At 35.6% G+C, this 15,413-nt stretch overlaps 9 protein-coding genes across 9 annotated transcripts; 4 read left to right on the top strand and 5 right to left on the bottom strand.

Moving 5' to 3' along the window:
- Positions 1-1,380: 1,380 nt before the first annotated feature.
- On the bottom strand, positions 1,381-2,001 carry EIN_096550 (40S ribosomal protein S7, putative; the record flags this gene model as incomplete). The annotated part of the gene is made up of 1 exon (XM_004254121.1): positions 1,381-2,001. The coding sequence occupies one exon, from the start codon at positions 1,999-2,001 to the stop codon at positions 1,381-1,383; it is 621 nt and encodes a 206-aa protein (XP_004254169.1).
- Positions 2,002-3,075: 1,074 nt separating this feature from the next.
- EIN_096540 (myosin light chain kinase, putative) lies at positions 3,076-4,532 on the top strand (the record flags this gene model as incomplete). The annotated part of the gene is made up of 2 exons (XM_004254120.1): positions 3,076-3,931; positions 4,048-4,532. The coding sequence occupies 2 exons, from the start codon at positions 3,076-3,078 to the stop codon at positions 4,530-4,532; spliced, it is 1,341 nt and encodes a 446-aa protein (XP_004254168.1).
- Positions 4,533-4,637: 105 nt separating this feature from the next.
- Positions 4,638-7,385, bottom strand: EIN_096530 (tetratricopeptide repeat protein, tpr, putative; the record flags this gene model as incomplete). Its single annotated transcript, XM_004254119.1, has 1 exon — positions 4,638-7,385. The coding sequence occupies one exon, from the start codon at positions 7,383-7,385 to the stop codon at positions 4,638-4,640; it is 2,748 nt and encodes a 915-aa protein (XP_004254167.1).
- A 298-nt stretch (positions 7,386-7,683) lies between these two features.
- Positions 7,684-8,651, bottom strand: EIN_096520 (Filamin-binding LIM protein, putative; the record flags this gene model as incomplete). The annotated part of the gene is made up of 2 exons (XM_004254118.1): positions 7,684-7,954; positions 8,002-8,651. 2 exons carry the CDS (start codon positions 8,649-8,651, stop codon positions 7,684-7,686), a joined length of 921 nt encoding a protein of 306 aa, XP_004254166.1.
- Positions 8,652-9,247: 596 nt separating this feature from the next.
- On the top strand, positions 9,248-9,736 carry EIN_096510 (hypothetical protein; the record flags this gene model as incomplete). Its single annotated transcript, XM_004254117.1, has 1 exon — positions 9,248-9,736. The coding sequence occupies one exon, from the start codon at positions 9,248-9,250 to the stop codon at positions 9,734-9,736; it is 489 nt and encodes a 162-aa protein (XP_004254165.1).
- A 340-nt stretch (positions 9,737-10,076) lies between these two features.
- EIN_096500 (hypothetical protein) lies at positions 10,077-10,551 on the top strand (the record flags this gene model as incomplete). The annotated part of the gene is made up of 2 exons (XM_004254116.1): positions 10,077-10,295; positions 10,510-10,551. 2 exons carry the CDS (start codon positions 10,077-10,079, stop codon positions 10,549-10,551), a joined length of 261 nt encoding a protein of 86 aa, XP_004254164.1.
- A 71-nt stretch (positions 10,552-10,622) lies between these two features.
- On the top strand, positions 10,623-12,306 carry EIN_096490 (AP2-associated protein kinase, putative; the record flags this gene model as incomplete). The annotated part of the gene is made up of 2 exons (XM_004254115.1): positions 10,623-10,843; positions 11,022-12,306. The coding sequence occupies 2 exons, from the start codon at positions 10,623-10,625 to the stop codon at positions 12,304-12,306; spliced, it is 1,506 nt and encodes a 501-aa protein (XP_004254163.1).
- Positions 12,307-12,399: 93 nt separating this feature from the next.
- EIN_096480 (Rho GTPase-activating protein, putative) lies at positions 12,400-14,088 on the bottom strand (the record flags this gene model as incomplete). The annotated part of the gene is made up of 2 exons (XM_004254114.1): positions 12,400-12,683; positions 12,795-14,088. The coding sequence occupies 2 exons, from the start codon at positions 14,086-14,088 to the stop codon at positions 12,400-12,402; spliced, it is 1,578 nt and encodes a 525-aa protein (XP_004254162.1).
- A 372-nt stretch (positions 14,089-14,460) lies between these two features.
- Positions 14,461-15,348, bottom strand: EIN_096470 (dimethyladenosine transferase, putative; the record flags this gene model as incomplete). The annotated part of the gene is made up of 1 exon (XM_004254113.1): positions 14,461-15,348. The coding sequence occupies one exon, from the start codon at positions 15,346-15,348 to the stop codon at positions 14,461-14,463; it is 888 nt and encodes a 295-aa protein (XP_004254161.1).
- Between the last annotated feature and the right edge of the window lie 65 nt (positions 15,349-15,413).

The raw sequence follows: 15,413 nt of genomic DNA, 5'->3' as shown, positions 1-15,413 counted from the left end.
TTGGAAATAATTATATTTTATAATAGTAAATTCATAGTAATATTATAACTCATTATATAGTTTTAAAAATGCCGCGGACACGAAAATAATAGAAAAGACACCATATACACAGGGAGGACGTCCTTTATAGCGGGAGGACGTCCTTAAACCACAAAGGACGTCCTTCGGCCTATATTCCCGTCCTTCGTCCCCATGTCCGTCCTTTCTCTTTACATTTATATAGTCAAACTTCCCAAAAGTGGGCATTTTTTAAACTAAAACTAAATACAGTGAAAAGGGTCTATTTGTCGAGATCTTATCACAAAAAATAATTTATTTGTCGGATTTGAAAGAATTTTTCAGAAAGTTCGTTTTAATATAGATTTTTATTTTTAAGTAAAAATTTGGTTTAAATTCAACAAAAGGTACAAATTCGAGAACAAAAAATTTAATTGTCGTACACCCAAATGATTGGCCAGTTGTGCGATAAATAGACTCGTTCGACAAATAAGATTGCGACAAATAGACCCTTTTCACTGTATATAATTCTCAAACTATAGTTCTAAAACTATAAAGCAGTATATTATGTTTTATTGGCTTAAAAAGCCCGTTCTTGAGAGGTTTTATTGAACTAAGTTAAATGGTTTTGGTTAATAGTTATAATACTAATAGTATATTAGATTCAACAAGAATTATTTTTAACCTTAGGAAGGAGGAACTGGAAAAAATAATAAAAATTATAGGATTTGAATTTACATCCACTTTTTTAATTATGAAAAAAACAGATGTTGAATAAATATAATTAACATAAAAATTAACTATTTAAAATAATTATATTTTATCAATAATATAATATAATAATTTTTGGCAAAAAAACAAAAATAACCCAACTAACTAACCCAAATTGATAAGATTAATAAAGGATTCCGACTTTAATAAAAAACACGTCTTTGAACACTCAGAATGATAATTAAAAAACACTTGTCTCAACAATTGTTTTTTATTGTTGAGACATCAACAATAAGAAAAAGCACCAACATGAAATAAAGGATTTGATGTTGGTGCTGTTATGAACACTTCCGCGCATAATGTATCAATTGAAAAGAAAAAAATAAGTATGGTTTTTATTATTTGTTGATTTGATTTTTTGTATAAAAAAATAATAAATAGTATTTTCCAGTTGGTCCCAAACGGAGGGGATAGAAAATAAGTGGATTTGAATCAGCGTTCTAAGGTTAATAAAGAAAGGCATTAAATAGTTCAATTTTTAATAGTATTATTCTTGTATTTAACTCTATAATTTACCATTTCAATCAAACTTGTTATATAATAGTAGAATACTAATAAAAGAATAAGAAACATAAACCCCAACCCAAAAGTGTTTATAAACGTAGCTTAGGCTTAAGCGGAGAGAGGGAAATCAAAGGCGACTTCGTTTCCGGTGATGACCTTGTAGACTGAGGAGTAAACGTTTAATCTTGCCTTAACGGTGTTTTTCAAAGCGAGGTCATCGACGCCCAAGGAGACTGTTTTTCTTCCTTCAGGGACATTAGAGTGCATTGAGACACGAATTCGTTGAGCGATGATTTGGACTGGATACAACATTTCGTTCATATAAGCCTCATGGACGGCCTTTCTGGTTCTTGAAATTGGCTTGTACTCCGACTTATCAGCTTGTCCTGGTCTAGCGGCATGAGCAACGATTCTCTTTCCGATGATGAAGACCGGTTGGTTCATTTTCTTTTCAAGAGCGTCGACCAATTTGGCTTGAATGGGGCGAATCTTTCTCATCATTCTCAATGGGACAAATACAACGGTGGCAAATTTGTCCTTCGATGTTGGGATTTTACGTGCAGAGTGGACTTTGACTAATTTCATCTCGGGAATCGATTTCTCCATGGTGCCTACCATCTCACGAATGAGTCTCGAATATGGCTCCATACCTGGTTTGAGTTCGGTGACTGGTGCCTCTACTTTGGCAGCCGACTTCGCTGCAGTCATTTTTCCTGTTGCCGCTGACATCTCACCTTGGACGAGTAACTAAGAAGTTCAGGGTTTAACATTTGCTCTAAGGGTTTTTTCAATAGTTTATTATAGATTCAACGTATCTAGTTCTTTTTGGTTCAATTATAGTTTTATTTTTAGTTTGTATAGTGGTCGCTCAATCTGTGTTATTCATTGTTTAAGTGTCGAGAAGAGAAGACGCACAATTTTAACGCAAAGAAGGGACGAACATTATATAGTTGAAATAAGGTTTTAACTATATTGGTATTGCTTATTTTAATATCAGAAATATACAAAACACAATGGCCAAACAAAACACTCACAAGATGAATGTTATTTGAAAAGTTGTTTCGGTCACTTTGTAACGACACCCTACAGCATTTGAACGCCAAAGAATGTGTTTTTTTAAAACACATTTTTATTATAATTATATTATTTGGAAACTATTAACTTGTTACAATTTTTCAATGCGAATAACTTAAAAATATGAAATAAACAGTATGTCACTCTACCTTATGTAGAACTATGCCTTATGCAAGACCTTTATTTATAAATATTAGTTAATTAGAACTTTTAAAATAAATTAAAACTGAAATGGATTTTGGTGTTTTGGGTTGGAAATTATTAAATTATACAGTTGTTTATTTAAATTAAAAATTATTTATAAAATTTTTTACATAAGGCAAAGTAATTATACTGGAATTAATTTTTTGTTAGTGCCTTTATCCCCTCTTTCCTCAATTATTTCTAATGGATTTTTTGTTCTATTGTATTCTAAACTATACAATTATAGTACCAAAACGAAATATTTATTATCTCTAACTATTTTTTTTACACAAATTATATTTTTTTACCAAATTAGTCTATTTCCTAATTATTTACCAATAGTTTTAAAATGGTACATTAATAGTAATAATGACTGGTTTGGGAAGATAAATGGATCCCGACTTTTTCCATTAAAAATGTCCACTGATGAATTCTCAATTAACACAAAGAGGTCTTTAAGAGGAGCTAATTTAATAGGGAAATAGCGGGAAACTAAAGAACATAGTAAAAGAAACGATTTTAAAATTAGATGAAACTCTTAAATTAATGACTCATATAAGTGCGAAGATCACGATATTAGAAGCGAAGAATACGGTCTCGGTCAAGAACGAAGGTGTTGAGTCGTACTTCAAGATTAAGGCAAATTTCATGCCAGTTGCGCTGAAGACCCGAGTAGCCGAGAAGACGCCGACGCCGAAGTATAACGAGACTTTCACGATAGAGATTCCCGACATCCAGAAAAAGGGTGTCTCGCGTACGATGCAATTGCAGTGCTACAAACCAAAGAGGTTTTCGGATCGACTTCTCGGGGAGGTAGAAATCAACTTGTCGACAAACGACGACATCGACGCGTGGTTTGAAATGAAAAAGAAGAAAGCCGACAAAAAGCCGATGGTAGGGGTTCATGTCATAGTTAAGTTTGCAGGGAAGAAAGAAGAGAAGAAAGAGGAGGTCATTCAATCCTTCCCCGATAAGGCTGAATTTGATAAGAAGTATACTAAAGAGAATGAAATTGGACAAGGGGCATTCTCTGTTGTCTACAAAGGTATTAGAAAGGAAGATGGCCTTGTAGTAGCTATTAAACAAGTTAATAAAACTTCACAAAGCACTGACCAACTCAAGTTACTCCGACGAGAAATCGACGTGATGAAGAAATTGTCAAACCATCCCAATGTCGTCAAATTGTATGACGTCTTCGAGGACGACAAAACGATTTTAATGGTCATCGAGTTCATGTCAGGGGGAGAACTCTACGACCAAATCATTCAAAGAGGAAGTTTTACAGAAGCAGATGCAAGCGATATCGTCTACCAAATTTTGTCCGCGTTGTGCTACATTCACTCAAATGGGATCGGACATCGTGACTTGAAGCCCGAGAATTTGTTGTGTTCAACACCAAAAGGTTTGTTTTTAACGAATTGGTATGTACTAGTTGTAGAATAGTATATCTACTATAATTTAATAATAAGACTATATAATAGTATATTATACTATATTTAATAATAAAATAATTTATAGGTGACATTGTCAAAATTGCCGACTTTGGGCTTAGTAAAGATAACTCGGACGGCAACACTGCGATGACAACGTGTTGCGGATCGCCAAGTTATGTTGCTCCAGAAGTCTTAGAAGGGTCATCATATGACCCCGAATGTGATATTTGGAGTTTGGGAGTGATCACCTACGTCTTGTTGTCTGGGTATCTTCCATTCTTTGGAGAAACACAAGACGAATTGTTCCAAAAGATCTTGTCTGGGGATTACACATTCAATTATTCGTGTTTCAAGGGGATCACTGAAGAAGCAAAGGACTTCATTAATAAATGTTTAGTTGTGAACCCACAGGACCGCGCGACTGCTGACTCGTTGATGAAACATCCGTGGGTCCATCCTGAAAGTCGAAATCTTGCGACTTTGAGAGGAGCCGCTTTACACCCGACAGCGTCGATGAGTGAGTTAAGAAGTGGGTTCAACCCAAAGAATAGACAAAACCCCGTTGCGTAACTTCGATATTTTTTCATCTTCCTTCTTATGGCATTTATTAGTAAGAAATTATAATTTAACTGATAAATATAGAAAAAAGGGAATGGATTGGAAAAGTGAATTAACTCAACAAAGTGGCACTAAAAGTGGGGAGATGTTAAGAGCCATGATAACATCTCTATAATTGGGTAACACTTCAAGAACACGGGGAAGTTGAAGAACATCGAATTCTTCGAGTTTGATCCAAGTCTTCATTTTAACGATGTACTCGTTCTGCGTTTCAGTAAGAAGAGCCTCCCAATCACACTGGAAGGACTGGGGAATAGTACCGACTTGTTTGAATCCTGCCGATAAGAGTAAACCGAAGAGGAAGTACATTCCACAAGCAGCTGTCCCACGAGTTAATGGCATGAAGTTGAACCACAAGTAACAGTAACGTAACACGGCATCGAGGACTTTGTCTTTGTCTTTAGAATCAATGACAGTATAAAATTTGTCTAAAGCGCTTTTAAGCTCTTTGTCGAATGAATTGAAACGCTTTGGAAGGCATGGAGTCTTAATGGAGAACATACTACCCAATTCACTCTTCTCGATTAATAACCAGGTTCCTTCTAATTTGTCACCGGCTTCATTGCGACAGATTGTGGTCATGTAGTAATTATCACGATTAATGATCTTACGAACTTCATCGACATCATCAGTGGCATTCACTCGCTCTTTCTTATCGGCTGGGAAGTTGGTTTGCTCAGTAAACAATTTCTTGAACAGTGCAAAGGTCCTTGGGAACATTGGCCAATAGCGAGCAACACGAGTCTGCGCAGTCTTCAATGTCGTGTTCGACCCAAAGCCATCTTCAAATTGTTGTTTGGTCAACTTGTTGATCCAAATTGCGCCATCTGCGGGCTCTGCAATTTGTCTAAACTTCACGACTATCTCTGCCAAGTCTCTCCATTCGGGGCGCTCCCCACTTTTCAATAATTGTGCGTAGTAGATCGAAGCTAACCCACAACACAAGTACTGTCTCCCATTCTTCCCAAACCCTATTTCGTTGTATTGCATCTTCTCTCCGATCTTCACTGCAGGACTTAACAATTTCATGACCAAATCTTGCTTGATAGAATCTTTAGCCTCAATATCTGGTGTTGTAATAGGTTGTAATTTGGTTCCCGTAGGATACTTAGTGACATTAGTGTTTGGAAGTCTCTTTGCGAAATTGACTTTCCATTGTGATGGGAACCACTCGATGTCGTACTCAAGGAACTTCTTATCTAACATCATGGCAGAGTATTTGGCCAACTCCCCGTAATACCACGAGGCATTGTCTTTCGCTTCACTCCCAAGTTTCGACATCTGAAGACACAACCTATTCTGCCCTAATGCCAAATAAGCTGCGGCGCACATACGAACAATTTCCCCACAATTGTCTTTCGGACACAACTCAATCGACTTTTGAAGGAATGGGAGCGCTTCTCGATGTCTACCCGACGAGACTAAGACATTGCCCAACACATAATACGATAAGTGATTAGTCGGAGCAAGTTTCATCGCCTTTTCTAACATTTGTTTTGATCGAATGTAACACCCCATATCTCTATATAACTGTCCTAAATGGATATAAGGATCCGCATAATTCTCTTTAGCATTAATCGCTCGCGTGTACGCATTAATAGCTTCGTCGACTAATCCCATCCCATTGAAGCATAACGCTAACTCGTTAATAACTTGGGCATCCCCCGGAGCGTATTTCAATGACTTCTTTAAATCGTCGGAAGCCTTGTCGAACACGCCAAGAGAATGAAACAGTGACCCTCTTTGTCGGTATGAATCCGCTTCTTCGGGACTCAATTTAATCGCTTGCGTGAAGTCATCTAAAGCTCCGTTGACGTTCCCAAGCGCCGCTTTGACCTGTCCACGTCGTTTATACGCGTCCGCACATTTCGCGTTGATCTTGACGGCTTTGTCGAAGTCGGTCAACGCCCTTTTCAAGTCCCCGCTCATCGCGCGTGCACTTCCACGTCCTAAATACCCCGCGATTAATTCCGGGTGTGCTTTAAGGAGTTGGTCGAAGTGTTTAATTGCGTCTTGCATCTTGCCCGTGTTCACATACAAATAGCCTTTGGCGATCTGTTTGTCGAGTTCTAAGTCATTGGTCCCATTAGTTAACATCCCTCGTTCCGCCACGAAATTGACTCGTTCTTCCTCTTCTTCTTCATTTAACTCCTCCTCGTGACGCTCTTGTGGCGTTTCTTTATTCTCCATCTCAATCTTCTTCTCACTTTTCTGTTGAACTTTGGCTTTGGCAGGCTTTTTAGTATCTCGCGGAATGGGATGGACTTTTTTCAACTTTTTGCCGGGTTGTTCCGACCCGTTGTCATTTTGATGGTCCGTTTTAGTTTCCACTAAATCTTGTCCTACCTCAAGATTTTGCTCGGGAAGAATTTGTGGGGATTCCTCATCCATGTCATTTTCTTTGTCATTTTCAACAACGTCTGCAATCTTCTCTCCTTCAAGTTTTGGTGCTTCTTTTTCTTTCACAAATTGCGTGTCCTTTTCCTCCATTTTGTGTGGTTTCTTAATATTTTCTTCGGGTTGGACGACTTCGACTTCTTGTGGCTGTTTTTCTTTTTTTTCGTTCTTTTCTTGTTTAATTTCATTTTTAGTTTCTTTTGACGGTTTTTCTTGGACGTTCTGTGTTTTGTTCCCGGCTTTGTGGTGGTGCTTGTGGTGTTTTTTGGTGGTGTAATTTGTACACAAACCCTTCAAACACTTCTCATCAGATACATTAACAACACCATAATTCTCAATCTCAAGAATTAATACTCCTTTGCGGCGTTTCAATACACAGGGAACTCCTTGTTTCGGAACACCCTCCATTTACTATTGTATTTGGAGTTCCCTTCCATTCTTCTTCTTTGGAGTTATGACTCAAAGATGCTTGTACGAAGGGTTTTTTACTATTTTTTATAATACATATATTATAAATGTATTATACGAATAATTCATTTTTTTAATTTGACACTACACAACGAGTAAATTATGAAAAAATCGAAAAAAAATTAGAAAAGAAATGATGTTAGAGCGGTGTATATATCTAAAAAAGTTGTCATTTTGTAGATTGAAAGTTGGAGGAACGAAAAAACAAATAAGCAACAAAAAAAATGAGAAGAAAGACTTAGGCGCACTGTTTGCATACGATCTTACCATCTTTGAGCATGTACTGGCCATCAATTGGTTTGCCACATTCAGTGCACTTGAAGCACTCCTTGTGCATGTTCTGTCCATTGACAATGCAATATTGTCCACACAACGACTTTCCACAAACTGCACATTTTGGTGAGTACAAGTCGGTGTAGCAAATGCTGCAAATTGGATTGCCATCCTTCTCCATCAGCTTCCTATCTCCACTGAAGTCTTTTCCACACTCTACACAAACAAAGCATTCTCTAAAATGTTAATTCTCATAAAACGTCATAACATTAATATAACAAACTTGTGCCATATTCTATCAAGTGCCTTGTATCCACCAGCAACCGGCTTTCCACACTTACCACAATTATCCAAATCACCGGTTTTTGTCACAGGTCCTTTCTTTCCATCAGCTGGAGCTTCTTCTTTCTTTTCCTCCTCGACTTTCTTTTCATTCTTAGGCTCCTCTTTTTTTGGTTCCTCCTTCTTTAACTCTTCTTTTTTGGGTTCGACTTTTTTTGGTTCTTCTTTCTTGGTCTCCACTTTCTTTGCTTCTGGTTTGGGTTCTTCCTTTTTAGGTTCGACTTTTTTTTCTTCTTTTTTCGGCTCGGGCTTCTTTTCCTCTTTCTTGGGTTCCACGACTTTTGGTTCTTCTTTTTTTGGTTCTTCGGTTGTGGTTTCTGGTTTTGGTGGTTCGGCAAGCTTGGTACCCTTTTTAATAGGTCTTCCCATGAGCTGTATAAATGACGCCTTTGAGTTAACACAATCGTTTACTGCTGCAGCAAATGAAGGCTTGTCTGAGACGATGATGCCGTTATAAAACAGCAAAAGTGGTTCTCCATATTTCTTTTCGATCTCTTCACAAAGAATATCATACATGTTCGGGTCGGTTCTTTCGATGTTAAAGATCTTGTTAGCCTTGTTGTATTCAACTTTTACTTTAAGAAGTGGCATCTACTGAATTTTGTGTTCGAGATCTGTCCAAAAGAACTCTTCTTTCGATTGAGGTCTTTTTTTATCCTTTTTTCAATTTCAAGTTCTAAAAAGTTTTTTAGTCATAAGGACTTTTTCCTATTTTTTTATATGTTTTAAGCTTGTTGTTTTTTTATTGTTTTTGTATATTTTTGATGTTTTGTTCTTATTGTTGACGCGATTTTTAGGTAATTTAAAAATAGTGATTGCATTTAATCATTTTTATAGTTCTTTTTAATTGATTAATGGTTTAAGTTTGATTTATACTAATATTTATAATAAAAAAATTATAATTTACTATTAATCAATTATATTATTAAATCGAATTTCAAAAATTTTAGTTCGTTATTAATTTACATTGGTCTAATAGTATAATAAATAATATAATAATATATATTATCTCAAACAAAGTATATAAAAAATAACTCAAAAAAATAATTTCAATTGTGTTTTAGCTTCTGTCGATTTTATACCTATAAGTTATAAAAAAAATATTAAAGCAGTAAACAATAAAACTATAGTAAACAAAATAAGATAAATAGTTTATGGTATTATAAAAAAAAGAACGAAAAATCATAATGTTATTTGTTCTTTTGTTTGTGTGTCTTTCGTTTGCTCAACTTCAATCTGAACAACTCTCGAAGTTGGACAAACTTGAGCAGAAATTAATAAAACAAGTCAAAGATGGTGTTGAAATGGGCAAAGTTTTAGCCGAACTTAGACAATTTAGAAACCAACAAAAAATTACTAAATCACAACTTAAAGAAACAAAACTGAAACTTGACACCGCCGCGATGGAAACGTCAAAGAAGATTTCGAAAAAGATTCAAAAAGAGAGAGATGAGTTGAGAAGATTGCGAATCCAGAGTGCTTTAACAGAACTTAAAAAGGATATGATGTGTGTGAAACAGATCGACTACGAAAACAGTCTAGAGTCGGACAAAGACGCTCTAAACCTTGCTCTGAGAACATCTCCCAAAAACAAAATTTTCTTAGAAAAGTCGATGAAGAAAGCTTGGGAAATCAAAAGACAAAAACTTGGACTTCCAAAGAATAACAAAAAATAAATGTCAGTTTTTAGAAAATGTTTTATGTTTTTTAATTTTTTTTATTCAATCGAATAACATTTAATATAAAATGTTTTTTAAATTTATTATTTAATTTACTATAATTAATTAAAAATGTTCAGAAATACATAATCGACACACTGCTTGAAAAGCTATTAAGCGTGGTGCATGTAAATATCATCATAACAATCTTGACAAGATATAATTAATCAACTATGAAATATTAAAATACAATAAAAATTTTATTATTATGGGATTTTTTAAATTAATTTTATAGTTTATTAGAACCAGAATGGTATTAATAATAAACTATAAATACAACTCATAACAACTTGGTGGAATGACAAACGCTTCAAACGAACCACTCCTCAGGAAAACATTTTTAGGTAAAGAAGAACAAGAAAAAATAGAACAATTTCTTAACAAAGACGTCAACATTGAAGACGAAAACGAGTCTGATTTCGAGGAAGCGACGGAGGCTGTCAAGAAGAGGAGGGAACTCAAAAAGAAAGCGGACGAAAAAAAGAAAAATTTTACATCTGCGGCTCCTGTGAAAAATGTTACTCGAGAAAAATAATTTTTTTTTTTTTTTTTTGTTTGTATTTTTATAGTTTTTTATTATTAATTTAACTACAAACTAAAATTTTTCAAGTATTTTCATTACTTGAAAAACCGATTCGTTTAATTTTGAGAACTTCCAATTTTATAGCATAAAAATCAAGTTAAATAACGTATATAACTTTATTCTATATAAATAACTTATATTTATTAAGTGTGTTAAAACGAATAATCCCGAGGCCATGTGTAAAAAATGAATCACAGAATTTGTCTTCTTTTCTCGTATCACAATTTTAGATAATGAGTGATAACTTGAATTATAAAAGGAATGGGCAACTCAATACCATTTTCAATTGGAAATGTTCAACTCGACAAGAAGTTAGGTGATGGGGGGTTTAGTCAAGTCTATCTTGGTAAAGTTCCCAATGGTTCTTTAGTTGCAGTCAAAATCATGGGATACTCTTCCGATGAAAACATGCGACGAATTCAGCGTGAGATCGAAGTCCACAAATTGTCAAGTGCATGTCCATACGTTGCCCGACTAGTCGAGTTCGTTTCTCTTCTCTTTTACTATAAATTAATAGTATATAACTATAAAAGAATAGCATATCTATTCTTTGATATTATTTATATTATAAATGTAGTAAATTTAATACAATACTATATTTATATATATTTATAGTATGATTATAGTAAATATAGAATATATATAGAACTAACTCATTAGTTCGACTGTTATCAATTTAAATTCACAAACGTCGATTGCGATGGCGTTAGAGTATTGCGATAGCAATTTAGTGACGCAGATGGAAAATGCATATCCATATCACATATCAGATGACGAGATAAGACAAATCATGATATGCCTCTCGACATCTTTGAAATACATTCATTCGATTGGGTACTGCCATAGAGATATAAAAATAGAAAATGTTTTAATAACACGCGGGAAGTATAAGTTGGCCGACTTTGGAAGTGCTATTGAAGCTGATAACTACCTCCATCGGAATCAAGGAGACGCTGGAAGTATCGAAGAGGATATTGAAAAGCATACGACACCGGAATATCGATCACCGGAGATGGTTAAAGTGTTTGATTATTTACCAATAGGAACTCAAGCCGATATTTGGGCATTAGGATGTTTGCTTTATAAAGTCCTTTTCTTTGTGACGCCGTTTGAAGGAAGTCCGATGAAAATCATGAGAGGAGTGTTCGACTATCCAAAGAACATTTTAGATGTCCAAAAGGGGTGGATTAATATGATGTTAGTCGTCAACCAAAACGACAGATGTACTGCAGCGGAAATTGAAAGTTGTGTACTGAATAACACTTACACACAAGTCAACAAAAGTCCTGTAGTCGAACAACATAGTGTCGAAAAGACTTATGAAAAGGCTGAAGGATTGAAAGTAACTCCTCCAAGTTCTACTACAACAGCAACTAACACAATTGTCACTAATCAACAACTCCGTCCACGTGGATATACTCAGAAACTTGATATCTTCGTGAACACATCGAAAGACCGACGCGATGCATCTCCAAGAGAACCCGAGATGAAAATCACACACCAACGAAGTTCTTCAAACTCTTTATTCACACAAAAGGAACAACAAAAACAACAAACTCTTTTAGACTTAACCGATCAAAAAGTCATTCAAAAGAATGAAATCCTTAAAAACATTTACTCGTTGTATGACAAATCATCGTCTCCTTCAATGAAACCTATTCAACCATCTCCTTCCCCTTCTATTCCTCTCGACTACTCGTCTTATTCGTTCTATCAAACTACTCCACAAAACACGTTTGGATTCAACGACAGCGCTTTTGCTCAACAACAAACTCAACACGTGCGAGATAAAAACGTGTTCAATCCACCACCCCCTTCACCACGAGTTATCGATAGAAGTGAGCAAAAGCTCGATAAGTTGGACAGCGACATATTCGCGCAATTGGACACAAAAAAGAGAGGCAACAGAACAAGTCCGTTCTCCTTCGACTCGTCCGCCTTTTGAATTTCACTTTGTATTGCTTCGGGTTTATTATAGTTCTTTATATAGCACTTTTACTATTAATTGTAGTTTTGCCCCGTAACAAACAAAAAACAATCAATGACCCTCAAGAAGCTGCTCTGCATTGTCGAGAAGGTATGTAAAGAACGCATTGACATTCTTCGCTTTTGTTATTGCCTCCACATTTGTAACTTCACTCCAGTAGATGCACGGACCTAACATAATTCCCAAATTGGAACTCGACATTTTATTCTCGTCTACGTGACTTCCTATCACTCGACACAGGATCACTAAGTTGTAGAGCAATATCCGGTTGACATCTGGTAGCAGCTGAAGCACTGGTTTCAGTTGTATATTGTCGATATTTTCACTTCCATTAGCTAGAGGTGACTAATAATAATAATAATAATAATAATAAATTATTATTATAATTTAATATTCAAATAATTTAAATATGGTTAATTAACTATAATATTATAGTAAAAACAAACCGAACATATTTGATATTGTCTCTCCAATCTTGTATGTCAGAAGAGGCTCTGGGAGCATTCGTAAGTATGTTTTGAGGACTGAGCAGACGATATGAGTATCCTCATCTTCATTAAATCTGACGAACATCCCACAGTTGAAGTCTTTAATAATTTGGTCGATTTTCATTTTTGAACCAGTTAATCTGAATATTCCCTCCACTGAGATAGTTTCAACGCGTGAAGAGAAGTACATGATGGCACATTCGATAACAAGAGGCACTTCAGACAACCCTCTGAAAGGATGCGCAACGACTTCCGTCAATGGAATTCCAAAGATGGGATGGTCGAGACATATAGTATCTAGTATAGTCTTTGGGAGACTAACTGAGCCAACGGGGACTTCCTTATAAAAATCGTATATATCCTTGACAATGCAGAGCTTCTGCAAGTCATCTTTAGCCAAGTACTTTTGTTGTTTAAGTTGGAGGTTTGTTGGGATGAACGCGTAAATTTTGAATAAGTGATTTTTGTAGTCTAAAGGGAGTAGAGTATATAACATCGCAAATACGCCATAAGGGAGAGGGAGGGCTTCATTGATGTAAACTACCACAAAATCGGTTTTAAATATCTTCGAGAAGAATTTCAAGACGAACAAATAGAATCGTCTTGGGAATTCAGGGGTGTTCTCTATAAGGAATTGTTGATTGAAGACGACGACTTGTCTTCTCGATCGATCATACCCCGCTAGTGTAAATACTTTAGTGTTAAATTCCTCAAAAGTGGTGTTAAGTGCCGTCTCAACATCTTTTTGAAATTGCGTTTGACAGTCTTCGGAGATATTAAAGTCGTCGTCGGTATATAACGGCGTCATGCAATCTTCAAATTCTAGTTCAAATATAGTTTTCTTCGTCTTTTTAAAAAATTCAAAGACTTTCCGTTTTGGCGTTAAAATCTCTTCATCTAAAAATACAGGAGGAGAAATTGAGTGAATGATTGATTCCTTATTATCTCTCTTTTTCTCGGAAACTTCAGACGGTGATGTCACTATTACAGTATCATTTGTTTTCACAAACGTGTATGTCGCAACTTTGGAATCGCCATCTTCATATAAAAGTAACGGCTTCGGTTGTTTTGCGTGAGGGATGGTGATCTCCTCGAAATCAGCAAATTCCCCAGTGAGAGGTGGAGATTGCGTGCGTTCCACCACTTTTTGATCTTCTAGTTTTGTGAAGGTTGGGGAATAGTTCGAAAATACTTTCGTTGGTTTTGTAGTAAAAAATTGCTCAAAGTCGTTGTTCTGATCTTCAGTGGTCATACCTTTTGTGTTTTTTAAGTCAAATTATATTTTTTTTTTCGTTTTTTTTATCGGTTATTAATTCATGTTATCACAATAATTCTATTCTATTAAATGAAAAATCTATTTGTATTAATTAAGCCAACCAAAAAGAAAAACCGAAAGTAATAAACTTCTAAGTTCCCGAAATTTTCTTGCAATAAACCTTTAAGTGTTTAAAGAATAATTTTACTTAATAAAATAATTAACAATAATAATAAAATAATAATAAAAGACTAATATAATAATACTCCTTTAATTAATAAAATATTATTTAATTAATAAAATAAATTGACTTTTATTTAACAAATTAATACTTACTAATAAAATATACTAAACAATCAATCAAAGAAATTAGCAGAAGTGATAATTTTTCCTCATAAACGCCAAAATGAGTTCCAAGAACTCGTCAAGAGTCATAGTGACTGATCTTCTTTGGTCCATCCCCATTTCCCTTAAAATCTCGAGCATTTCATTTTTGACATCTTTGTCCTTATCGAATTCGAGTTTTCTCATCTTACACACTGCTTCCAAATTCCGTTTCATAGTTTCAACGACTGAAGTGATTGTGAAAAGACTTTTCAGAGTTTTATGTTTCCTCAAGAAGCAGATTCTCAAAAACCCGTCGAATTCGACCAAATTGATTTGAGGTGCTGGTTTAACGGGGACCATTCTGACGACGGATGATTCGACTTTAGGGGGTGGTTTAAAGTTGTTTCTTCCGACTTTCATGACGTGATAGATGTCAGCCAGGAGATGTGTGTTAACGGTGAGTCGACAATAAAGTGGGTCTTCCGGTGTTGCGACAAGTCGAAGAGCAAATTCTCGTTGGAACATGAGAACGGCGGATCGGAATTGTGGGCGATGGTTCAATAATTTAAAGACAAGAGGACTTGAGATGGAATATGGCGTGTTCGAGACACAGACATCAAAGTAAGGCAAGTCGACCTTTAAAAAGTCTCCCGTGATGATTTCTATCTTCTTCACGTAAGGAGTGATCGACACTCGTTTCTTTAATTCAGCAGCCATACGCGGATCTATCTCTATAGCTATCAACTTTTTGCACTGCGGCAAGATTTTCATGGTTAAGTTCCCCGTCCCCGGCCCAATTTCTAAGACCACGTCTGTACGTCTGATCTCAGCTGCATCGACTATTTGCTGTGCAATCATCGGGTTCTTTAATATGTGCTGCCCTTCCGATTTGTGAAATTGGAAGATGTTCGTTCCGACTGAGTCACTCATCTCTTACTTTTGAATTTTTCGGATGGTGAAAAAAAGAAGTGAAAAAGGAGGGTTTCTCTCTCGTT

This window comes from Entamoeba invadens, assembly GCF_000330505.1.
Source record: "Entamoeba invadens IP1 unplaced genomic scaffold scaff_1105074725199, whole genome shotgun sequence".
Taxonomy (NCBI): domain Eukaryota; phylum Evosea; order Mastigamoebida; family Endamoebidae; genus Entamoeba; species Entamoeba invadens.
This window is presented reverse-complemented; position numbering and strand designations above follow the sequence as displayed.